A 27836-nucleotide genomic window follows, 5' to 3' on the forward strand; every position below is an offset into this window, starting at 1 on the left:
AGATTAATCTGTGACAAGGGCGCAATTTTCACACAGTAGTTTATCCTATTTTATGAAATGGCATATAAAAAACTAGCATTTGCAAAAATAATTAAACGTTTCGGAGGCTGGAGTCTGCCTTCATGTTCAATACTGAAAAAATCAATTATAACTTGTGTCTGAAACAACTACTATTCGCAAACCCCAGAACTGTAACAGCTTCTCGACGCCACTTCTGGAGATAAAAATACCAACTTGGCTGGTAAAACGCGCGTCGAGAAGAATGTTGTATTCTGGCGGTTGGAAACAGTACTTGTTTTGACTGTATAAATGCGAATGTTCCTTTTTTTCAGATTGGGAAAGGTAAAGAACCTCGAAGAGGTAAAGACTTTTGTTCAACCTTTCAAATAGTTTTGACAAAAATCATATTATGAAATGAAACAAATCGAGTTGAATGTATTTTTATTGTCATATTTACGTCTTTTCCAACAATATTAAGTGACAAATATTTACAAATAATGTGAAATACTGAATCACAATAAATAACACATATCTAAACATTCAGAAAATGTACTGGCAGAATACACGAATGTGAACATCAAATTGACTATCGATGACAGAAAAGTCATACATTTGGGAGAACAGGAAGGAGGTAATAGCTTGATTGGCCATGAAAAACTGAAGTACTAGTGATGGGCATTAATGAATCAATTTCAGGCTCGAATGATAAATCACTAGGATGCCGTCATTCACCAATTTAATTCTAAATCAAGTCTCAACTGTGCTTATGACATTTCATGAGAGACATGACAACACAATTACTTTATGATAAATTTGTATGTATTCACATCTGTAATGCACAAGTCTCTTTCCTCCATCCTTTGCTCAAAGTCTGCTTTCGAGAGTTATTAAAAGTCGAACGCATTTCTAGAGTACGAATTGGGAATGTTGACTTTTTGTCCAGCTTAGAATAGATTCGGGAGTTCTGACTTTTTAGTTTGGATGGAATATTCAAAGCAGTTGTAATGATATACTTATCAACTGTATCATTATTGTCATTTCTTTCTCTTTGGTGTTAACATTTGCTATTTTTATCAAGTGCTGATTTGACGACTTGAAGCTAGATTTTCATGAGGTTCATGTACGGAATATTATGACAATTTCGGCATTGAATTTCTGAATATTTCAGTGGCATGCCTGTACATAACATCCTACAAATTTCAAAACTTAGGCAGTGCATTGGCTAGTCAAAGCAGAAAACTTGACTCAAATACTGCTAGTAATTATTAGTACGCGTGTGAATTATATCCACCATTCGAATTCATCAGATGTCTCATCACTAAAAATTGAAAATTTCCTATTTCAACAAGATTTTTTCAGCAGTGAACTTTGGCATGAACAAATTAGGTCAAAAGCATTTACACTTATCTTTCGTCAAATGTTCAAATAGCAACGTATTCAAAACAATTTATTGTGAGATTTTCACTAAACAGTTTTACATAAACGCAACACACGTTTCGACATACAATGGCTTCTTTGGGCGTGTCTTTACTAACTATATTATGCATATTCAATTAAGTACCTACATTGAAAGTACCTGAGTTTGTAATGAAATAAATTACCTGAGCCAGTTTCCATATTTGAAAAAATATTTAGTAATGAGGAGTTATTCAATTCTAATTGATCATTCAGTAAATTACTCGTTTTCTGAAGAAAGAATGCGTAAATGTAGCCTTACATAACGACTAATCGTGGCTCTAGCCCAAAACTGTATATTGGCCAAACAAGGAGAAAATATTCACAAAGAATTGAAGAACACAGAAGTAGTTTTGTAAATAGAAAGACCAATTTCACATTTGCAAACCACCTTTTAGCAGAAGGACATGAGTTCAATGATGAATACAATGGGTTACATTTGGAAGAAAAGAGTTGGAAACTCAATCTTCTAGAATATTTAGAAATCAATAGATTCAAGAATTCGGGTAATTTACTGAATATTCAATTATAATTGAATAACTCCCTGTTACAAAATGTTTATTCAAATGTTGAAACTGGGACACAAGCTCAGGTAATTCATTTCATTACAAACTCAGGTACTTGAAATGTAGGTACTTCAAATTGTAAAATTATTTATGAAAAACTGTTTAGTGAAAATCTCACAATGAAGTGTTTTGAATACGTTAGTTATGGATTTTCATCAACTATTGGCCAATTCCATCATATACAAATAGCAACACTAATGAGTTTATTATAACATTCAATTTTTTGAAGTGATGTATATCATCAAACAATGAAATGAAAACATAAATATTTACAAAATGGCACAGCTATGTACAATACAGTACTTCACCAAAACATCATTTTGGCTGTCGATATGATCCTCACCAAACATTACTAATTGATTGTATCAATATATCATTTTCAAGAAATGTGAATCTCATGATGAAGACTAAAATGTGTTTGTGATCAAGAAAAAAATCCAGTTTATTGAATACTGAATGAAGTCCATCACAGTACTTAAAAATGAGAATTTTTCATGAAACAATTTTCTTTGTCGAGGATCTAATCAAACAGACATACATACAATTGCTAGTCATTGGGATATGTTTTCGCATGAGAGTCCATTTTTTTATTGATCTGAAGTTTTCTATATAATAAATATCTATATACAAGATTCACTAATTCATCATCATCATTGAGCAGATAATTAAATATGAAGACAATTCAGCAATTGGAATCCGGAAACTTTCATTGATGAATCCCTTCCAAATTTCATTATCTATTCAATGGAGTTAATACATCAAATATTAATGGTAGTTTCAGTAGCATAATTTACAAATTGATTACTCACAGAGCAAAAGTATACAATATGAGAGATAAGCTCTATTATCGGACGCAAGTTACTATTGCATATTGATTTTTTGTTCCTTTTTTCTACACACAGTTGGATAAAATTAAATTATAAAAATGATGCACATAAGAATTCAATATAGGCACTGATGATTGAATTATGAATTCAAAAACTAGTTTGCTAGATGACCTTCAGATTCCTTGTGTTTGTTACTCATGAACAGAGTTAAAATTCATATGGCAACATAAACTTACAACCACTCTTTTTTGGCATAGGAAATACTTCTGATTAGCTGAAATAAAGGTTTTTATGATATTGCAAAACTTCAATCCATTTTTATAGGGAAACAGATGAATTTTTTATAAGACAGGAGGATAATTGTAAAAATACTGTTGTAGACATCATGAATGTTGAAAAAAGTGACCTTTAACACATCAGAAATACAGTTATTCTCATTGAGTAACAATTTTGGGTTTTAGGAAACAAACTCTTAGTTATTCCCATGGAAATATCAATTCTGCGCTAAATATAACATATTCATAATGAAAGTCTAATTCATGGAAATATTGAAATTTCTCAAAATTAACAGAGAAGGCATATTGCCACCATTCAATGATATGTAATATTTTATTTGCCAATGTTCTCTGAAGTATAAAACTTTCATTGTCCTTATTGCCGAAATTTTGAATGAAAAGATCTACAGAAATGTTTGTGCTCAGAAAAATGTTTTCATTACAGTATCTTACCAGTTAGTATCTTTCCATTTTATAAAAGACTATAAAAAATTCGAGAATGCCAGACAAAAAAACCTTATGATTTTAAAATCATAGTTGACAAGTTGAAAAGAAACGAGATATTCACATTTTGACAATTATTGATCCTCTTAAAAAGTCTCAATAAAATTTTTGAAATGGTTCTTTGATTTATTAAAAAATTATGTGGATAAAAATAGACAGTGCAAAATTTAATAAAACGGCATTTGCCTCATTCGAATTCCTATCTTTTTTAAATAACAGCAGCTGCTTCAACCATTACAGGTATCACTGAAGTGAATACTGTCAATGATTAAGGACACTCTATATTTTATAATTATTTGTGCACACCGACCCTCACTGGAATCTGGAAAATTTGGTTAATTGTTAGTATCTCTTGAACAAAAAAGTTTCAATATGTCGAAACCTTGCTATATTGAAATTTCTCCCCCTTAACAAAACATTAACATTTATATAAATCAGTTATGTTTGACAAAGTGGAAATTCAATCAAGTTGATATGACTCCTTCAATATTTTTTGAATGCCATCAAATCGAAATTTTACCACCTCGATTTCCAACTCTTTGAGACAGGTGGCGCTGCAAAACTCATGATTACCAAATAAATATTTTTTTGTATGAATCCTCTCCGACGGATAATTCCTTTAATGTCTAACAATTTCTATCTTATCAAAACAAAATAGGTTAGGTGGTTGCTGTTGAATACATGAAAGTATTCAATCTTTCTAGAGTCAAATCATCCCATTTCTTTATTTTCCGATCTTGTGGAAAGTTAAAAATTATTTAACTGGCTTACAGAAAGATATATCTTCAGTCGCATTTGTGGTTTGATGATGTTAGTGTAGAGGGTGAAACTTAGCAAGATTTCAAAGTAAGGGGGCAAGTTCCTAAATTAAGTAATAACTTTAAAGTAAGTACAAAAATAATATTTTGAATATTTACATTAAAGAAATGTCTAACCTCCCAAAGAGAAGGTTCTCGTATTTTTAATAAAATAGAAATAAATAAAATATTAATGAACACGACACTTGACAGATTAATAACTATCTTTATCTGTTTTATCAGACAAATCTGATTTGAGCCAATTTGGAATTGTCCGTATCCCATTTTTCTTAAATAATTTCACTAAAGCTGTATTGTGGCTCAAATAGTATCTCTGCAGGTACTTCAGAGACTTCTCTTCCATCGGGGGGTACTGTCTACCTTTGCTGCGTCCCAAACATTTCGTGTGATCTCCGTTTATTATTTGGCAAAAGAACCCTTTCTTAGGATCAAATCTAAAAGGAATTCATATAATAAGACAACAATCCTGTCAATATAATTAACGATGCGAATAAAGTCTATGACGTACCTTAAGTGTTCAGTGTAATTGAAGAAAGGTGTAATTTTCAAAAACTTTTGCAGCTCGTTCATTACTTCCACAGGACTGCTTTTCAATTCTTCCCCGTCTATAATATGCAATGACTGGGGAAGAAAATAATTCATCCACCTTTCCAAGTGCTGAGCATACTTTCCTGGATTGAGGCACCTTCAATACAATCATTATAAGTATGAAAAGTACTCGAAAATATGTGATGGAATCGGCTAATACTTAATGAAAATCCATAAAGTATTTGAAAAACGCTTTATCGTGAGATTTTCACAGTTTTACCAAAAATGTAATACTTGTTTCGCTGAATAGTAGCTTCTTCCGGCGTGTCTACACTAATCTAGTTAGGATAGATACGCCTGAAAAAACTATTGTATAACGAAACACGTGTTGCCTTTCGAAAAACTTTGTAGCAAAAATGTCACAATAAAGTGTTTCATGAATACGTAAAAATAATTTTTTACCTGTTTCTCAGATCTCTCAGAGGTTTGGGAGCTGTATCGGTGGCAGTAATAACCTGATGGAAGCTGTAGTTATTAGCAATAATATCACCATGGGCTTTCGTATGTTGATACCAAGAGTAGGCCCTTTTAGCAGGCGATATTAGAATTGTTATGAGTTTCGCGTGAGGCAGCAGAGCATGCACCCTTCTTGGCACCAGTTCCCCATCGAAATAAGTAGCACTTTTTTCAAAATAGTATTTTGTTGAGGAGTTTGCATCAGTTGGGAAAAAATCCATATACCTGAAAGTATAATGAATTAAATATGGCGTCATCATCAAAAAAGGCAATACAAATACAACAGTAAAGTTGTGACAAAAAATTACGCAGATAATATGAAATACAAGTAAACACAGAAAAAACTTTTCTAATAACGATAATAAACAATACTCTTTTTTCCTTACATATTGATCAAACAATTTTTTGGTTAGTTTTTGAGGCAAACTTTATTATCAGTTATTATCCATTAAAAGTTAACCCTTTCAGGTAGTTTCTATTCAGGAATGTTCATTGTCAATCTAATTATTGCTGAATTGTAGACTTTTTCTTCTGGGTCTTAAGAAATTACAGCCATAGTTAAGAAATAAGTACCCAACTTATTATCCTAGTGAGAGTAAATAATCCATTTCATTGGATTGAGATGAGTAGGTATGAGATTGAATGTATGAAAATGTAAAACTAACTGTTCTGGGAGGGGGTATTCACTCCCATTACTCCTCTTGCATATTTGACTCTAGGTACCTGGCTTAGGCTTTTGCACATATAAGTGTGAATTTTATTCGAATAGTAGGAAGACTTCCGGAACTGTCATTTTTGTACAACACATTTTATTGAAAACCAAATTGACTTGGGTCAAATATTTACGTTTTATAGATGAAATCAACTACCCTTCTCTTATTTTTTAAATTTTACAATAAACTTAAAGTTGTCGATTCATACTTTTCCGGGTCTTCAGCATTATCACTTTTAAATATAGGTATCATTGATGCATGTTTCAGTTCCTTGGAAAAAAATACCTCTTATGAAATATTAATTAATTTACTGAATGGTTCTATCAACATGTTTTTCAATACGAAAATGACTTTGGTAAGAAAAAATTGTGGTGTCAGGAGTGGGGTTGAGAGTATAAATATGTTCAATTCATATGTTGCTCATCATTATTAGTGAATAAATATTATCATTATTATATTTCATTGAAATATATGAATAATTCATTTTGAGGTCTTTCAAACTCACCAATCCAATCCTCTCAGGTAATTATGTGCATTGAAAAACTGGATTTCTTCGAAAGTTGTTGGACTAGGTAAATTACTAGCTATTGCCGGATGAAGAGACAGAAAAGTATAAAGGGCCGTTGTACCAGTCTTTTGAGGTCCTATCACCAAAAATTTTGGAAGCGAATCGCACGATTTATTTCTCGACCAAATTTTTTGATGTCTTTGATCATCACAGGGGTTCTAAAACAAATGATGGCGACTCAAAACTGAAGTACATCAAATGAATGTATTTCAATAGTTCTACACCGAAAGAAAATCCTTCTTCAAGTTCACTACCACAACTTACCCCCCATACAGGATCCGCTTCACCAGGATACAGTTTGAAGTAACTTTCAGCCAATTGAAGGGGAGGTGCTGAAGACAACTTGATATTTGTCCAACATTGGATGAATTTTATGACCGATTCAAAGGTATAAAGACCTAACCTGTCATTTCCATAGTTTGACATATGGGTCATGAAAATATTAATCTGAAAATAAGAGTTATGTTGAAAAACAAAGTGAATCCAGAGTTTCAGGTCATAATCAAAGATCGACAGTGTTGCCCATTGAGTTTGGAACAATTGGGAGATTTTATAATCAACCACACAATCAAATTTGATTTCGCCAAAAAGGCAAGACAAAAATATTGAATTGATTCGAAAATAAAGTACCAATATTGAAAAAAACGAAAAAATTTCATTTAGAAAAGTTGTTTATAATTGAAAGCTATACTTACATTTGAAGTAATGGCCTTCTATTCAAATTTTCACAATTTTTTGGAAAAATTTGAGTTAATCTTTTATAAATATTACTGGAGTTTTTTCCCCAACACCAAATCATTATTTTTAACACCTCGACATGTGTTTCTACCACCAAGTGATCATCTTCAAGAGGAAGATAAAACTGGAAGCTTCGAAAAGATCGGACCGAATAGAAATTTCGGAACAAGTGGAGGAGCACATATTGAATATGTGCACGGACCACATGACACCGAAGAACACCTTTAACACAAACTTCACGACCAAAATCATGAGCCGTGAAGAGTAAAAGACCATTAGTCATCCCGAAAACATGTTTGGAAAAAAACACCTGGTATACAGATGGATCGAAGACCAAATATGGAACGGGAGCTGGAATATATCGAGCGGATAGAAATTCAAACTACAGCTATCCGCTAGGACTATACACATCCGTCTTTCAGGTTGAAGTGTATGCTATCTTGCAGTATGCAAAGTTTATCAAATTGAGACCTCGAAGAAATTAGCAGATCAATATTTCAACAGACAGCAAGATCGCACTAGGGGCTCTAACAAACCCGAAGGTGACATCAAAACTGATTTGGGAATGCCATGAAGAACTGAATGAATTTGCAAACATGAACAAACTAACTTTGTACTGGGTGCCAGGGCATTCAGGAATCACAGGTAATGATAAAGCTGGTGAATTCGCTAGACGCGGATCATCATCTTCATATATAGGTCCTGAACCAGCTCTGGGGGTAACAAAATCATTGGTACGAAACCAGATTAGGACATGGACCAATAAGAAGCACACAGAGTACTTGACACAGAGTACCTGGCAAAAAACACAGTAGAACCTTCAAGCGGTCATTGTCCGCTTAGAAGACACCTGAATAAAATGGGGCTGTACAACGGAGACCTCAGCTGCAGATTATGCAATGAAGGAAGAGAAACAGCTCTACAGATCTTATGTGAATACCTTCAAAATGAACTTCCATATAACTTTTTCATGGGGCCAACTGATATTCACGAACTGAGAGAAACATTCAAACAATTAAAAAATAAGAAATCGGGAGAAATAGATGAAATCTCCGTGAAGATATTCGAAAGTTTACCTGATACTGCGCTACATATCCTGGCAGAATGTATAAATAAGTCCTTCAAATTGGGGATTTTTCCATCCTTTTTGAAAGAAGCATTAGTAATCCCACTTCACAAAGGTGGTGCAAATGACGATCCATCAAATTACCGTCCAATTTCCCTTTTATCTACACTATCGAAGATCATAGAAAAACTCGTTAAACAGAGAATGATGAAGTTCTTACAGAAATATAACATATTGTCGCAATGTCAATTCGGTTTTCAAAATTCGAAAAGCACTACTGACGCTATATTTTCTTTTCTTGAAAATGTATATCCCAGCCTAAATCACGGCGAGGTAGTTGCAGCGGTATTCTGTGATTTTTCATTATGGATTCAGGGGAATTGTGTACAAATGGTTTGAATCATATCTTAGTGATAGGAAACAAATTGTGAATTGTTTCCTGTCCGGAAAGTGTTAGGATCATTCTCCTGTCAAATCAGGAGTTCCTCAGGGATCGGTACTCGGACCAATATTGTTTCTATTATACCTTAATGATCTAACATATTTACCAATCACAGGAAGATTCACATTATTTGCGGACGATACCACTATTCTATGGCATGGAAAAAATGTGGATGCTCTAAAAACGGTTATTTCCAATGAACTCAGCGAAATCGAATCTTGGTGTAACTCAAACAATCTTTGTTTCAATGTGGAAAAAACTAATATAATTACCTTCAAATTCGAATACTTGGTCTTAGGAACACATCAAGTAGAAAACAAAACGAGCACTAAATTCCTGGGTATACACATTGACAGAAAGTTAGGGTTTGAGAAACATATAACGTCCTTGAAAAAAAAGACTAGCATCCGGCTGTTATGCTATTAGAGTAGTGACAAACGAGCTTGGTACAGCTATTGGCAGAAACACATATTTTTCACTCATATAATCCCATATTAGATACGGACTACCCTTTTGGGGTTTTTGTAGGAAAACCTTATGGAATTCTGTGTTCATTCTACAAAAGAGAGCAATCCATTATTTGTACAAGTCCAAAGCAAGGGATCACTGTAGACCACTATTCATCAAGCATCAAATTCTTACGCTTACATGCCTTTTCATTATGGAGACTGTATGCTTGATTCACAACCGACATTTATTGAATGATAACCCAATCAATCCCAGGCACACCAGAAATAACTGCCATATCTCCCTGCCAATACCTAGGTCGACTCAAATTAAAAATTCAATAATATACGAAAGCAAAAAAATGTACAATTATTTGCCTGAACATTTTAAAGCAACCGAAAATAAAAAAAAATACAGGAAGGAGATAAAAGTATTTCTCATTTCGAAAGCGTATTATGACCTGCAGGAATATTACAATGACCGTTTTTAATCATTTATATTTGCATAAAGATATAGGTATCGACTTCATGTCTAGATATTGTTTTGTAGTTTCGAATATATGTGAGCGAATGTCATCATTCTATATGTCATGGTTGTGTTTATTTATATAGACATTTTATTCATACATACATATATGTGTATATATATATATATATATATATATATATATATATATATATATATATATATGAATTTTTGATGTCATGCGAATTTAAAAACATTTGCAATGATTGTAATATACTGATGTCTATTCTGTGAGGCGAAAAAGGACAAAGTAGGTATTCATACGACTAATTTGCTGTCTATAATATCTAGTATTCAAAATTTGTTTTCTTGTAATAAAAATGAACAAACATATGCAATTTTTTTGATGCTCGTGATTTATATCACGAGCAATCAATCAATCAGTTTGATTGATTGATTGAATATGAGGCATTGAATCACAGGAGGCAGGCAATATATGGACGTAATTTCGTACGTCCATATATTGACGTACATCCAACACGGAACCTGTACAAACTAGTACAGGAAATAAGACTGATGGAATGGGAGTCATGAGAAGATGGGAGAATAAACGCAATAAGCCCAAGAGGCTCCAGTGTTTTCTGGAGACTTGGACTAAATGGACAAGTTAGACAGCTCCCAAGGTATCAAAAAAAAACCTGTAAAAACACAACCATAAAACATTAACAGATGAGTTGAAAAAAGCCAAATTGTCAAACTTTTGATTCCATTGACTATTCTATTTGGTACATTTTGTTGAGGTTTATTTATCTGAAGCAACTCTCATTTGTTGCAAACTTAATGGATTACACTGTATACAGAAACCAAAAACTTACTGGGTTGTATATGATGGTTTGAAACAACTCCCCACCCTGTATCGACTCATCCAACTTATCCCTACCACCTGGATACCTATCTATGAGCATGGTGTGTGTGAACAAACCACAAGTTTGACGAGGTAGCACCATTATGTTCCTGTGTATGAATCCTCTCCTCAACCTAGCAGGCCTCAAATGTGGGTATTCCTCAGTGGAAGTAACTCTGATGTTCCAAACTTTTTTCCAAGCAGTGTATAACGGTTCGTGTACTGGGTAAACCCCAGAGTGATGCGGGGAAATTGAATAACCCGAATCGACAGGTATTCCTATAATGTAGAATCAAAAACTCTGGTGATTTTCTATATGAAAACATATGTAATTTCGTTGAATTCCGTCCTTACCTTTTTCTTTGGCAAAATTCTTATTCAGCACCATGTCTTCCATAAGTAATGTGATATTGTCGTACAAATGCGGTTGCTGATGATTCCACATGTGTGAGAACCACATAAATTTATCGATATTCTCTAAAATTAGATCATCTCCTTTATTTTCCTCACTATTGCCGTGATGAAAATACTTTCCAGAAAAGCCTAAAATTTGGAATAATTAAAACTCAATGTATACTGGTGCACAATAAACTGATTGAAGTCCGCTAAGTTATTCAACACTACCTTGGCGACTGTCACATACACACCTAAATTGAATTTGAATCCAGGAACCATGCTAGCTAATCTTGCTTGTGTATTTATCAAAGCTTTCACATCTTCAGGTCTTATCCGGATGCCAACTTCTCCCACAAATATATCATCAATATCGACAAGGAATTTACGATCCAAAGATAAACTAAGCTGCCCGTGGCTGAGGTAACTCAAGCTGTCCAGAAACAAAAGACGATGCAACCAAAACCTCAAACCTGAACCAAATATGACCCTCTGGATGTTATCGTACAAGCCATGATCTTGGATAACGGTGGGTAGGGGAGTTTTAGCGCCACCTTCAAAATTAAGTAAAAATTGATAATATCGAAGGATGACAAAACAAATGTGTATATACTACTTACTGTCATTCAGTTGAAAGTGATCATTTCTATTAGCCCATTCTAAAGGTTCGTAGGTCGAATGATTTGGTTGAAATACTGTCCAGTCATTGCCAGGAAGTTCTCCCCAAGCTGTTTCTCCGGCTCTAGTCAACCTCAAAATTTGAGAAGCTGCATTCAAAGCTGCATCCTAGAACATGAAAATTAAAAACTCTGAAGAATCAAGTACCAAGAAATAGATCAACTTATGCAACTTCATGTATCTTGAAAGAATTATTTTGGGGTTTTTGTACTGAAATGTATTTTTTTGTGCAAAATAGTATTTCCTTGATAATGAATGCTTTTGCCGTCAATATTTTTATTGGTGCATAGGAAAATAGTCCTGTTAATATTTTTACTTGAATTTTATCTTGCTGTTTTTTTTTTTCTAGTTATCATAAGTTCAAGAAATTCATCAAGACTCTTAATGAAATTATTATCACATGTTGGTAGGTAATACATCCATCTAAAATTAACAACCAAATGATACATCTAGAGCAGTCGGAGGCTCATTTTCAATTTCTTTTTGAAATTATATAGAGAGTAATCCCAGAATTAATTAGGAAGGGAGTTAGTATCTTTTGACGAGACGTCAGAGAAACTTCATGTAAATAGTGTTTAGAGTTTTCTATTTGATAATGTAGCCTCACCCATTATCATAATATTATACCACAAATCAACAACACAGCTCGTCAAATATTTTTAGAGGAAATGTATTGAATTATACACAAAAATACAGGCTAGACACTCTTTCTTCAAGATCCTGAGTTTGAATTTATAACAGAAAGATTTAGGAGTCATAAATTAAGTTTATATCACGTCTTTCTTGTTTTCTAGTACAACGTTTGAAATTAGTTTTGTTTTCAATTTATGTAACTATTTTCCCCCGCTCTTCTATCTTGTAAAGGAAATGTATGTGTTGAAATATCTTCATTTCACTGGTGTACAGAAAAGAATCTCATAGATTTTACTATACTTTTGAATTTGCTGTATATTCAACTCTTTGTGTTTGCGAATTAGTAAAATTGTTTCAGTAATTTTTTCATGAACTTGGAGATGCAATAAATACAAAATTTAAATCAATACTCCTCACATAGGACAAAAAAACAAGTTTGAAAGTGTAAAAGTGATTTGAACACACTGGCAGTTTTTTAAATATTAAGTTCTCAGTAATATTATATCTAAGAGCCTCTGTAGAGATTATTGTTTAGTAGAAATAGTTTTTCGATTTTAAGAAAACTGAAAAAATGTCTTTATGTTTTGAATTCTAAGTAAACTTGTTGCAATTATTTTTGATTATAGTTAATACTTTTGTTGTTGATATTAATCTTTCAATTTGAATATAACAAAATTATTGTGACATCTTGTCATAATATTTTGTTATATTTTTGTGATATCTTACAATCAGTATATTTAACAAATCATGTTGGGTTGTTCTCATTTTTCATTCTATCTTGTTTTCGTACAATTTATTTGCTTGGTTACATATTCAACTACCTCAAAAACTTCCATATTTCTCTAGAAGCTTCAACTCAATTCTCACATAACAGTGATGTCTTGCAGTTTTCACTGAAAAAATTCATTATTCACAGGGAAAATCAACTAGACTACATATTAACTAGTTAGGAGGTGAGTAAAGGAAAATTAAAATGTGAATAATTTAGTTTGATAATTCTAGGTATTACGGTGAAGAGGAAATATCTTTATGAAGTGTTTTATTGTTACTACTTTCTTTCTTCCTTCCTTTCGAAGTTTCCTATATTTTTTGTTCAATGATTGTGAATTATCAAACCAAAAAGATTTTTTTCCAAAGAAACTAATCTGTCCTAAATGTTGCTAATGGATTCCACTACTTCTTACCTTCAACTTCAGATTGGTGTGGATGAACAAAGGAAAACCCTTCAGTTGGGTACCGACATAAGTTTCTTCTTCCGGCGCGATGAAACCAATAATACCAACCGAATATTCGCGACAATATTTATCCAAGAGTTCTCTGTTCCAGTTATCCATTTGAAGGTACTTCGTGAAATTTTCAAATACTATCACACCGTAACGTCCTTTATCCAAATTCGTTAGGACAGGCACACTTTTGCCGGAAACTTCAATTTTGTACCTAGAACCACAAAAGATATTCATCAGATTGTCTTATAAAGCATGTGTGCTATCATAATGATGTAGAAACGAAAAAAAAAGACTGACATCATTTTGATATAACGTACTCACTTTATTCTTGTGTGAACTAACAGTTCCGCAATGTCTCTTCCTAATTTGGAGTACATCGTTTCTACAAAAACTAAAACCTTAGGGTAACTACGCAGTCTTGCATCTGTTTTATGATCATGGTTTTGAAGAATTCTGGGACCATTCATTATTCCACATCTGATGTTGGGTTCGGGTCTTGTTGGCCTTTGTATGAATCTTGAAAGTGAATCATTGTTTTAATTTGAAAATAACAATATTTTGGGAAATTATAAAAAAAACAGCAATTCTGTGAGATTCAAATTGTAATAAAACGGAGAGTTTATGATCTGTACTTGAAGAAAAAAGTACAACTTAAGTCCTAAAAATAACAAAAACTCCCATAAATAATATCATTGACTATTGACTTCCATTTCAAGTTGTCATTTGTTTGTTTTTTCAGATAATAGGGCATTTGCAACTTCCTAATATTAGACTTTCGTCTATCTAATAAATTTCCCCAAAACAACATTTAAAATGACTTGTTGGCCTGAAATGCACTATATAATATTCTATAAGCAAGAATCATATTTCTTGCTGACACACAGGTAGACTAAGTTGGTTATAAAAGAAATCATCATCATCATCATCATTTAAGTAGCTTTGTGTTAAGTTTTTCTAGAAAGTTGACCGGATTAAACTTCAACACGAGTAAAGTATACACTGAAAATAAAGTGACATCCGGTCAGTTCAACGCACTATTTCATCTCGGTGAGTTTCTCAGTGCAGGAAAGATCAGACCGAAACAGCAAAGCGCCTAGGACTTCATTGATTTCAACGCGGCTCCACTGCATGTATGGAACCTTCGTTAAGAGAAAGATTGTTAACTAGTAACAGCTCCATCTCGTGTAGAAAGCCCCAAGCAAGGAAGAAACATCCCATGTAGTGATACTTTGACATCGGTCGGTAGCCGGGGGGTTCGACGTGGGTGCTTTGTTCACTCAGTCAATCGGCCTGCGGCCGATTCACTGAGTGAACAAAGCCGCAGGCTGAACGCTCGATTTTCACTTGCTATCGTCCAACCCATGTTAGGAATCACACGTTAAAAGGTAAGACCTCGTTAGTCCTTAGCTCGCACAAGTTTAGACTTCTGAGGGTTGTCGTTCGTAGGGGTGCGATAGCTGGTTAAAGGAAAAAATATATTTTTTCAAACAGAAATCAAATCAAAATGAGTTTATAGACTGTATTCAAAGTAGTTGTTTGTTGGTAGGCATTTATCAGAACCTATGGTGTAGCGCATTATGAGATATGAATGTTTTGGGATTTTATTTTTAAATATTTATGTATATTTGAATAAAATACAACCTGAAAGATGGGAGAGATGAATGTTTTGAGATTTCATTTTGAAATATTTATGTATGTATGAATAAAATACCACCATAGTTGAAAGTACTCTCGTTATCGAATTTCAAGGCGTGTATCACCAGATTTCTCAATAGATAGTAAGTTCTATTTTTATTTTTGAGTTCTATTGTTTATTTTTTTAATAATAATAAATTTTATCACTCTTCCGAGAATTACTAATTTAACATTGAATATGTTGAAGAAAATCTTTATGTTTCTTTGATTAGTCTATGAACAAATTTGATCTGAGATTTATTAATTTAGTGATAGCAATGCTTATATTCCTTTTAACGTAAGTGCATTCAAAAGTATTCAATGTTTTTATATGTTAGTCATTTCTTCAACTCCCGCCAAACGGTTATATCCCGCTAAACCAGTGGAGCGAAAAGAGAAGCTAGGTGAACGTACTCAAATGACCTATGAATAGTCATATTTCGGAGGAATTAGTCCAGTCATCACCTGAAGACGATTGTGAATACTAACAATCGAAACGTCGTGAAGTAACTTTGCTTGGAAAATCCTAATTTTTTATTTTTTGTTCAACTGTTCTATTTTTTACTTGTATTTTATTTTACTGTAATTTAACTTCTGGGTTTTTTTGCAGATTTATTTTACAGATTTATCATTTTCATATGAAAAAGCGACTCGCCAAAATTAGCTAACTAAGAATAAAATCGAATAAAATGATTTAATTCAGTTGAGAATTTCAAGTGTATGGTCTGTTCGACGTCAATATAACGTGTGTAATACTTAATGTTATCTGCATTGTGATTAGATTACCACCATGCTTTAAATCAACAGTAATTCCATGAGGAAAATGGTACGTGTCCATTTACGATAAAAATTAATATTAAAATTGAACACTCATTTTTTTTATTTCATTCAGAAAATATTATAATATTAAGAACAAATAAATGAATATCTTCCAGAGAGGTGCATATGACATGCTCCAGTTTAGATGAAAACACCATAACCTTGCCTCTCATGTGAACCTAAGACTTTCTAGTTACGTGTGGCAGATACCCGACAGAAACCAACACCTAACCCAGCTAATGCCGCGCAACTATAGTAATTAGTATTAACGTTGTTCCATCGAAAGTGGTTGAAATATTCAATTTCATATTCAATATTCAACTCATAACATTCACTGGAGTTTTTACTAACACCAAACCGTAATTTAAACACCTCAACACGTGTTTCGATCACCAAGTGATCATCTTCAAGAGGAAGATTGATCGTCCAATAAAGCATATTTTGATTGATTCGAAATTGAGAAAACTTTTTCTATCCAATAATATTCCTAAACCATCCCCACATGGGTAATTATAACATATAATCATCTTCTACTATTATCAGGAAAAAATTCTCCGCTAGTAATCTAAATAAGAGGCTAGTTATCTATTTCCTAAAGTCAACCAGACAAATTATTTCTTTGATGTCACATGAAATCGAATATAATCATTCCAATGTGGTTTTGATGAATACATTAATTGTTTATGGTAATGAAACATGAACATAATTGAAACATGCAATAAGTTGAATGCAACGCATTATAATTTATTGAGAATCAATTTTTATGTATTTTGAAAATGTAAACATTCTCAAAGAATAAAAATTAACATCATGTGTTGAGATTGTAGTAAACGATTTGGTCCAGGAGATAGTGTGAATATCTAGTTGACTATTAGTGAATAATGTTTCAGGCTGACTTTTTGAGTTTTTCCAGATACCAAGTGACTGGGACATCAAAATTTTGAGAACATTTTTTTCACAGCTATTTGTCTAGGTTTTGGTTATTTGTGTTTTCCTTTCATGTGTGATGTGTGTGGCGAAATAATATAAAAATACGAAAGCAATTAGTACAATACACAGTTTTGAACATCATGATACATATTTGGAAGTTTTTTTACGTCTTTCTAGAAAAATTTAAAAGCTTTGTTTGTTTTATATGTACACAAACGATGAAAATAGCATAAAAACAAATTTGACAGTGGTTCAACTTTAATTTTTTGCTGTGAATTATAAGAGTTTATTAAATTCACTATAATTCTTATTGAAATCATATAAGAAATTTGTGAAGTTTTCTCAGGTTTGTTAATTTTCTGTCGTTGAGAATTTGTTAAGATTTTCTATTCTTTTCCATTGTTCTCCATTTTTTTAAGCATCCTTTTTTACTAAGTACCTTACCTGCTAAACAATATGCCCTCAAACTATCGTAATTTATCTCAAAGAGGCTATCCTGAATGGGTAGTTGAATTCAATAAATTTTAGCAAATTTCAATCCTTTCAGTTTGTTTGTATCATATGTTTGTTAGGTTTGGTTGATAATATTTTGAATTTACTTGGTCCTTTTGTGTGTATTTTTGTATTTTATGACACAAATATTCATTATTACTAATTTCTTTCGAGGCCATAATATGTGCTCTCCTAGTCTGCTTTGCATCTTTATTTTTTAATCTACTGAAAAAATGGTATTGAAAAGCTTCATAAGAATGTTGAAAAAAAAATCCGTTTTTCTATTGATATTCTAGTCAGTTTCATATCAGTCTATAACAAAATAGAAACTTTTTATTATATGATTTGATTTGTAATCAGAGAAGCCCTCTTATAATGCATTTTGAAAATAATGTAGTTCTTTGAAACTTATTATGATGGGCTATGTATGTTTTCTGAAATTTGACTTTAATATCTCAGCTGCCCATTTTAACAATTGTTACTAATTTCACTTCATGAGTGGTAACTGATGAAGTAATTACTCTACTATAATTATTTTAAGCAATCTAATTACAGTATCTAGGGGAAAATATTAAAAATTGTATGTACCTGTCCTAATTACATTTAGTAGGTAAATATTCAAAATTTGTTTTATCAGTCAAAAGGTTTCAATCCATTATATACTAGCAGTTCTGTTGACATGAAGAGAACAGTTAATTTTTTTTCATCTCTTCCAATATGTACATCAAGCATTGGGAACATCTGGTTACAAACTATTATTTACAAAGCAATGTGTATCTAATTTTAAATGATTGGTCATCTAGCCAGTTATTGGGTAGCATATCTTCTCTCACTGATAGTGTGTTTATCAGTATGAAAATTTAATTCCTCCTCTAATACAAGTGAGTAGGGGAGATTGAAGTTTGTACAAATTCTCATACTATGGCAGATTATATGAGAGAATTTATTTATTTGTTTTTTAATCATATATTTTCCTTTTTGAATGCTTTGTTCATGATACGGGTAACTGTTTTTATTTAAGAAAAAAGAACGATAAAAATAAAAACAACAATAAAAATTAATTGGCGCTCCGGGGAGACTTCATTGATTCCAGTGGTTAACTTGGAAAGTAAAACAGGTGACGAGAGATAGCAAGAAAGAGAACAAACTGAAAATGATGAAAGGTTATATAATGAACCAAAAATATATGAAATAAACTATGGTTCAAAGGGACTCATCATATCCAATAGCATATGCTAACCAATGTCAATTCAACAAATGTTATTGAATCCTTTGAATCCATTTTGAACTTTTGACGTCCAAGAAATTCAAAACGCCCTATTTTGCCACATTAGTCTCAGTGAACTTTTTTTTGTAGAAAGTGGCAAGTTTTAAAGTGAATTTTGAGTTTTAAAAACCGAAAGATTATATTCTGAAACGTTGACCACTAAAGAAGGCTAGGTATAGAAATTTTAATATATATTCATCATAAAATATGAGATAATGCAACTTTATATTATTCAGGTTCCAACTTATTCACTTATAATATTGATTTTCAAAAATGAAATGTATTTTTTTGATGAATGTAACTTAATAGATAAGTTGTCGTAATCGGTTGAAGAAATTGATAATATTTCTCAACCCTAATATTTTCAAATGAAATCATAACAATGTATCATTTTGTGAAAATTTTCTTAAAGAGATTCATGTCCCAGCTTTGAATTTTTTGAACCTCAATTCGAACTTTGAACTGTCTCCAGTTTCCCCTACATGTATTGAGTAACTTATGGAATTCATAGTGCAGTGCTATTCTTATCAACATCCCATTACAAAATGTATGTCATTGAAGGCTCATAGTTCAATGATGTTTGTTATGTAGGTTTCTGGTCAGCACATTTTTATTTTGTTTTGAAATCAGACAAAATTCTCAAAGATGGATGGATGAATGTGCTATTTAGAAGAAATATATTAAAAGTAACTACTCTGTTAACTAGAGCTATTTTCTCTCTATGAATATGACCCAATATTCCTACATCATATTGAAACTTATGCAAGCTGCGGTTTAAAGAGGCCTTACTTTTTAATGTGCGATTCTCAAGAGATTAAAAGGTAAGGTGTTGACATTAAATACTGCTGTAGTAGTATTGCCTAGTTGGTGTTAGCAGCTGCATTTTTATAGATAATAATTTCATGATGATTGAATTATGCATTCTCTGTTGGATCAAACAACACTGAGGTGAGATTGTGAATAAATTTTAGGGAATGGCTCAATCTGGAATGAAATAAGTGCCAACAAAATACACCTATGATCAAAGATTAAAATCAAAACAAATATAAATATATCTTAATATTGATGTGAGAAATTACTTACGTAGTTAAATATGGAGAACGAGTTTGCCTGGAGTATATTATTATCAATATAATTGAAAAAAATATAACAGCAAATACACACTTCCTTAAAGATGAAGGCTTCAATATCCAACTCGTTTTCTTTCTGATCCTCTGCGGAAAATGTCTTATGGTCGGTAATTGGCTTTTACCCCCCAAGAGGGGGTGAGAATCATCAGACATCTCACTTACAACTTATAATAATACTATTGACTTAATTTTGTTAATTCTAAGGGTTCAATTATGGCACACTTCAGGAATGTAAATTACACTTTTAGGTCGATTATTTTATTTTATCGATAGTCCTCCATTTACTATGCTTCCAGATTTCTAACTCAGAGAACACATAAACTCTTGCCATTTTCTTCGCACTTGCTTTCCTGGATCTCATTGTTTTTCTCTTGAAAATGATTACATTGTAAATACATCACTTGTTCCTTCCTATTCTCTTTAAACCAATGGAATTCTGTAACAGTTTTAAATCAAAACCTACTCTGTAAACAAGACTTCTGTTCAAATAATGATAAAAATTTTATCTATGTTTGTATCTACATTATACATTCGCAAAACGGTTTGTCAACGCGAGTGGAATACATTTATTTATCAAATCACTGAATGCTAAGTGCAACGTGAAATGCAAATTAATTTGTTGCTATTTATTGAGCATACAAATTAATCAAAATATAACCTCTATGTGGAGACGTAAAATATAACTTACCTCAGGTTTTTCTTCAACTTTTTACATATTGAGACAGAAGTAAGTTTTTATAACAAAACAGGAATTATTTATTTACTCTTCTATTATTAATGCACGAAATGGCATTCCCATTGAAGATATTTTCGATTCACCTTTCACTTATTCACTTTGCCTCGCATGAATCACAAATAAATCAAATTGTAGTTTTCTATTTCACATTACGATGTCTATTCTCTGGTGGATGTTGCAATACGCTTTTGTTGAAGGTTGTAGACCAAGTGAAGTATTTCTGACGTTACCGCAAGATGGTGCCAGTAGTCCATATTTCTATTAAGTCATGCCTTGATGATGTTGCCAATACCATTATTTTTTCTTGAAAACAAATAAGTGAGGTTGTCGCAAAAAATCGCTAAGATGACGTTAGCTGACATTATGATGTGTCAAATTTAAAAAATTATCTTTGCTGGTAGATTAGTTCTGTTGTTCGCTATTCGGATTATTTATTGAGTACTGTGTGAAATGAGGCGATGTTTTTCGTCTGGGTATTCCAAAAGTGTTGATGCAAGTATAACGTTACATATGATACCTAATAGGTAACAAAATAGATGTAAAATAGAAATGAACGTTTGATTATTAATGAAAGAGTTTGTGACTCGAAATATAAAAACAAAAGATATGTATCTCTAGCATAGAGAGCGAAAAACTTGCAGGACGAATATATTTGAAATTAGTAGATTAAGGCGAACAAAACGCACCTAGAGAGGATCCACAGTTTTAACAGGTTCACAGGTAAAATATTTTGATTCCCGTCCAATAGATTAACAAAAAATTACGTATTTACTCATCATATTATGAATATTATTTAGATTTTAATATTTACATAAAAATAAAATTTGTTCTCCATGCATGCACATAAACTAACAAACCTATTAGATTTGATGATAAACACCGTTGACAATTTTAGATCCTTATAGAATATATATTGGAAAACTTCTACATATTATTAACAATATCCTAAAATTATATCTTATATGGTTTAATGCTCCTCAATGGAAACAAAAGCCAATAACATATATATAGAGAGAGAGAGGCAATATTTCATGTCAGGGTCATCACAATTCACATCTAATCATCGTCAAAGTCACAGAATACTTTTCAGAAGGAACAGGAACCATGGACATTTTGAGAATCTCTAGGTGATTACTGTCAATCAAAAAATGTTGTCGAGTGGTTAGTGTACTTGAACATGGTAAAATTAAGTTAGGATGATTAAACTTGTTGGAATGTTTGCCTCACAATCTTTCTAGATGACATTATAATACTTCTTCAACTGCAATCAAATTTTATATCTGATATGTTTCGAATAATTTGAATTTTCCCTCTACAATGACATTAAACACCTTGAACGCAGAGTATAGGTCACAATCTATTCTGTAAGGTATTCTGTGTCACAGTATAACAAGTTACGGAATACTGTGATCACGTTGTGGAATAAGCAACACTGTACCGTCACACGAACCTCGATGGTAACGACATCTAGCGTTTTTTAAAAGCAGCCCACGCAAATAAAATCAAGCAAGCAAAATATACACCAAACTGTGACGAAAGATACACATATCGTTGTTTAAAGTCATATGTCTTTTCAAATAACGGTATGAATCTACAACAGTGTACAATGTTACACATTAAGAAATAATCTTTAACATTAGGCATCTGAAAGTTTATGTTTCCAGTTTTTTTGACGAATAACTCGTTGTTCGTTGTCGTGTTCAACTACTGACTCCCAGATGGTAAACAAATCGTATTAACTCTTAGAAGGTACCGACTTTGTTTTCATTCTGGAAGTCACGCTATTAAAATCTCAAAATTGAAATTTTCAAAGGTGAGATATCAAGTGAAAGTGTAACCTTTGCATATAAATATAGACTATCCTTGTATACAAAGATGAAGCTCAGTAAATTCAATGAATTTTAAATCATAAAAAAATGGCATGTTTAGTTGAAGCATTGCCAGAGAGATAGCGCTAATAAAAAAAATTCTGCCATTAATCACAGATTACTGGCATTTTTATAGACTGAAAAATTCAAATCACTTCAAATTAAATTGTTATGAATTTAAAGTGATAATAATTATTTAAAAAAATGAAGAATTGGATATTACCACGTAGTTTTGAATGATAATTTATTGTTTGTGCTATATTTTAGTATGCAATGAAAAATATAGTTTTTCTGTTTATATAATCTAACTGCATTTCTCATGAATTGTGGTTTCATATTTGAACAGCACCCCAAAATTGTATTCGCTGAATGATAAATATCAACAGATTCTCTACTTTTAAATATTTTTTTTAAGTTACATCAAAAAGTCTAGCAGGATTAAATCGAGCAATCGGGTTAGCTAGTAATGATCCCAGCGTCTTCCTTCAACTCTGCCTCTTGACATTTGATTGATAGACAAATTTATCAAGTTTTATATTGATGAAACTTTGTATATGGTCATAAAATTGAACATACAAAAATTGTTTAGAAATGCCACTTGCCATTTCAATTTTAATCTATGTTCCATCTATTATTTGTCAAATTCAAAGTCAAACCAATTCCAGAGTCCAATTTCATGTGGTTTGTTAATAAAAATATCTTATATGTTTTCGGCTTCAATGGTGATGTCACTGCTTATCGAAAAACCCGATAAATATCCAAATTGAACTAAAATCGATCCCAATATTTTTTTCAATTACACGCATTAATGATAATAACCGCAATATGAGAAATGAAGATCGTTGTTCTTTAAAAAGAATCTAATAAAAGTATAGAGAGAACGTTTTCCGCATGATCGATTCATCATTTTGCGGTTGAGATTATTATTGAAATTGCGAAATATTTATATTGAATTCGGTGAAAATGATTTTGTCACGTCCCATCCATACATTGGATAACATCTTCCAGTTCGAGCTTTGCATTTCGAAAATTTTCAGTGTGGGTCGAAAATAATTAGTTCCGGATGACATTACGCAATTTTTATACTTTATAAAGTGGCAAATCCCTAGGAACAGTCAGTAGCTAGTTATTATTTCTAACATCAATATGAGAGTGACCGCGGTTATAATTGTGAGTGTTATTTTTTTGAAAGAAGTGCAGATTTTTCAATAATTTTAATGATACATTATCTGAATAATTAATGAAACACCTAAAAATATGTGTATTGAGGCCCTATATTAAAATTTTGTCTGAATTTAAATACTCCAATTACCTACTATTGTTTTTCTTTATATTGATTAATTGATTAAATAAGCGATATACAGGGTGTTTCCTTATGATATGCGAATATTCTAGGGTATAAATCTATATAAATTATGGCCGTAGCTTTGAAGTTTTGAGACAAAAAAGGGAAATTAGATATTCAATATTTCGGAAATCATTCGAGATATTCAAGTGATATTTGGTAAACAGTGACAGTTGATATTTTCAGATATTTCCAAAGGCATGTTATTTTTGTGAGTGGTACCTTCAAAATATTATGCAGAATCCGCGATTTGAATTTACGGACAAAGCTAAGTTTTCAATAAATGCCAATCAGAATCTCCACAACAATCATTTATGGGCTGAAGAAAATCCCTATGCCTCTTTCTAACACCAATTTTCCGTTAACGAATGGGCTTGAATTATTGGTAACCACATTCTATATTTGACCATTCTTCTTGCCTGGACGACTTGACGGACAGTCTTACTTCAACTTCCTTGAATAACAACTGCCGCTGCTGCTCAAAAATGTATCCTTGGCAACTAGAAATATGAATATTACTGAAGTTCTATCACGTTTTTTGACACCTCGACACGTGTTTCAACACCAAAGGTACCAAACACAAGTACATCACAAGAACAAAAAATGGGATGTAGCAAATTGTTGTATTGGCTGCGGCGGGCCTCAAGAGTGACCACCAAGGTCTCCAGACCCCAATAGCTTGGGAATATTTTTGTGAGGACATCTTAATACGCCAGAGTACATACATATTCGCAGCATGTAATAGATTAAAAAAATATTCTGGGACTATTCAACGAGTGCGAATTTTCATAAGAAGTAGAGCAGAAACATCCATGTTAAGTGAGGGAAGACAGTTTTAATGATTTTTGTAACAATCGTTCCACCTTAATTATGTACATGTTGTTGATTGCTGTGATAAGTTAAATTTTTTCAATTAGAATATTATTATTTTTGTTTTGTTAACGGAGAATTCGAAAATAATTTTCATTTGAAAACAAACATTTAACTTACTGGTAGTAAATGTCCAACCGTATACCACTGTTGAAATGGAAAATTTTTTCTGTGAAAAATGTGTAGCTTTATCGAGTGTCACTGCCTAACTAATTCAGAAACTGAAGTACGAGGTGTACGAAACGAGGGGTTCAAGAATAAATTTTATTAGAGAAAAATCCACAGGCGTATCATTTTTTTAAATATTGAAGTCAATTCCCTCACCCACGCCACTGTTGGAATTGAAATTTATCATTTCATTGAAAAATATGAATTTCTATCAACTGTCACTGCTTTCTAAATATCACTAAAATATCCCAAATGGTTTGGGAAATGTTGAATAATTTCCATTTTTTTATATTTAATACCTCGTATTTTCTCAACGGAACAATGTATCAACCTATCATTATGTTTTTATGGAGATCTAAACCTTCGAAAATTCGCATATCATCAAGGAACACCTTGCATAGATTGATCAGCAATTTTTTTTTTGATACACGTTGAACAAAAATATCCCTCTGTTTCTTACAATTTTTTTCTGATTAATGTTTTCATCACTTCAGATCAGCCATTTCTTCGCTTTAATGGGTTTGGTCTCATCAGAAGGTGGGGAGTTAGACAGCTTTTCCTTCCACAAGTTCAGTGGTCCTGTTAGTGGGGAAGCGAGAAGAATTATAGTTCCTAATACAAACCATAACCTACAGGGAAGCCAAAGCGTTGATTTCATAGTAAGAAAAAAAATATTAATGATGTAGACCTTTGAAATAAAAAAAACTTGTCTTATCATCTACTAGACAGTTTACAAATTGTCATTATTAATTTAGATAAAATGTTGAAAGCTGTATGAATACTAGCTATACATCAGCCTCCCAAGGAAAATATTATCCAAAACTTTCTGTGTTCTGTGGTAAAAACCAGAACAACATAATAACATCAAACTTGGAAATAAGTACTACAGTCGAAAAGCAAATTAGTAATTATGACACACTCATCGTGGGAAAAAAGTTCCCTTTCCAATTTCGAAAATAATTAACTTGAAAACATTTCAAACACTTGGACTTGGTACACTCGGGATATAATTTTTCATGAAATTCAATCAAAGTATATGTGTTTGACCTGCAGAATATAAATACAGAATTCAAGAAAAAGTAAGTTTTCAGAATAATAAGCATGTAGGCAGGCAAAACATAATGAGAAATGGGATTGTCTACTTTCTAACGGAGATTTCTTCTGTTGAGTTCGATAGAAAACTCATATCTATTTGATCAAAGGTAAAGGAGGGTTTCAGCCGATCTATTGCAAAGCGAAGCTTCGAGATCGACCACCGAATGAGAAATTGCTTTCTGTCTCTCTGCAGCTATCACTGTATTTAGTCGATCAGATGATGACAATTGAAAACACAACCTTTGAAGAGAGGAGGTCAAGTTTCGTATCGATCCCAATAGATGGCGAGGAGAGTCGGCATGCCCTCTTTTACCAGGATTTTTTTGTTAAAGACAGATGGCACTGACGACATCTTAGGCAGATCGGAACAACTTTATCTCATTATTTATTTATCGAATCTAGTATCAAACATTACGAAATGTATACCTGAACATACATCTTCAAATCATAGTATGCTTAATGATGCAATATTTTCATTAACTTCCTGGTGAAAATAATGATAATAATGATAATAATAGTATGATTTCTTCAAAGAATATACATTTCCCATACTAGAACAAAAGCACTGTTTTCCGACGCTTGTTTGGCTAACCGATTAGCATTATCAGATGAAAAAAACTGATTTTTCATCAAATGAGGTTCCATAAAAGAATTCAATGTATTGTGTTTGTTGGTTTATAGAAAACATCTGTTATGTAGGTACTTGAAATTTACCGGGTTGCTATTCCTAATTACTATGTAAGAGAGTAAATGAAGGGCTGTTTGGAATGCTACGTTTATCGCTATTCATAGATTTCATTCTACATATCTAAAATTTTGTCATGTTGTACATGTTGTCATGTACCGGTCTCAACAATTTCAAACAGCTTTCACTTGTTATGTGACCGTCCTCTGGTCTATGAAACCAAATATGTTCCTTGAAAAGCATTATCATAGTTCGCCAAGTTTGACCAACATATTTTTTGTCGCAAAATTCTCACAGCTTTTTTCGTGAAATCCCAGACTCCACTTTCTGACTTAACATGACTGTTGCATCATATGTTGTTCGATTTTATTTGAAACCCGATCATGCATAATGTACTATGTCTACCTGAAAATACACTTTTTCAGGCAAAACCAGATTACTCATTCACATACGGAGTTCACGATGGCGAATCTAAAAACTCTCAGACACACCGCGAGTCTAGAAATGGCGACGAAGTTCACGGAGAATACAGGGTGTTGCAACCAGATGGACTTGTGAGGATAGTGCGGTACACAGCAGATCCATCAACAGGGTTCAAAGCTACGGTTGAGTACGCCCCACTCTGATATTTGATTTGACCTAAACATTAGGTATTATTTATTCCAAATTTTATCCACTAGGGAAAAAATATAGGGCTGGGTTTGTTAGCCCAAAAATGGACCGTGATAAGAAATGTGAAAAATATTACTCTTTTGTTATTGTATACCTTTTATTCGATATGATATTATGAATAAGTCCGTGGATAAAAACGGCTTGTGAATTTGTGATATTTTTGTAGTATAACAAGAAACATATGATATTTTTAAATTCAAAGGGGCGTGTTGGAATCTGTGAAATGTATTGAAACCAAATGATGAATAATAAGATCAAATGAAAGTAATGAAGTTTGTTTTCACACTCCATATATAGAGAGTTAAAATCATTTTATCGTGACT

General features: G+C 32.4%; 2 protein-coding genes across 7 annotated transcripts; one reads left to right on the forward strand and one right to left on the reverse strand.

The window, feature by feature from the left end:
- Positions 1 to 429: 429 nt before the first annotated feature.
- Positions 430 to 21029, reverse strand: sfl (N-deacetylase and N-sulfotransferase sfl). The gene is made up of 13 exons (XM_074184310.1): positions 20763 to 21029; positions 20028 to 20510; positions 14084 to 14278; positions 13721 to 13973; positions 11846 to 12011; positions 11480 to 11779; positions 11187 to 11375; positions 10804 to 11111; positions 7035 to 7217; positions 6708 to 6928; positions 5436 to 5714; positions 4954 to 5130; positions 430 to 4879 (listed from the first exon to the last, which is right to left on the reverse strand). The coding sequence occupies exons 2-13, from the start codon at positions 20225 to 20227 to the stop codon at positions 4639 to 4641; spliced, it is 2712 nt and encodes a 903-aa protein (XP_074040411.1). The 5' UTR covers positions 20228 to 20510; positions 20763 to 21029; the 3' UTR covers positions 430 to 4638.
- On the forward strand, positions 16141 to 27777 carry LOC111502255 (cuticle protein 18.6). 6 transcript variants are annotated; one of them, XM_074184312.1, is made up of 4 exons: positions 21249 to 21334; positions 21429 to 21530; positions 25556 to 25720; positions 27267 to 27777. In XM_074184312.1, the coding sequence occupies exons 3-4, from the start codon at positions 25577 to 25579 to the stop codon at positions 27465 to 27467; spliced, it is 345 nt and encodes a 114-aa protein (XP_074040413.1). In that variant the 5' UTR covers positions 21249 to 21334; positions 21429 to 21530; positions 25556 to 25576; the 3' UTR covers positions 27468 to 27777. The 6 variants fall into 6 exon arrangements, with proteins under 6 accessions (XP_074040412.1, XP_023012044.2, XP_074040413.1 ...); XM_074184311.1 differs by lacking the exons at positions 21249 to 21334; positions 21429 to 21530 and adding an exon at positions 16141 to 16262; XM_023156276.2 differs by lacking the exon at positions 21429 to 21530 and having other exon boundaries at positions 21239 to 21334.
- Positions 27778 to 27836: the final 59 nt, after the last annotated feature.

Source organism: Leptinotarsa decemlineata, unplaced genomic scaffold (assembly GCF_025532065.1).
Source record: "Leptinotarsa decemlineata unplaced genomic scaffold, Ldec_3_MD MMD2_tig00026354_RagTag_RagTag, whole genome shotgun sequence".
In the NCBI taxonomy this organism is placed as follows: domain Eukaryota; kingdom Metazoa; phylum Arthropoda; class Insecta; order Coleoptera; family Chrysomelidae; genus Leptinotarsa; species Leptinotarsa decemlineata.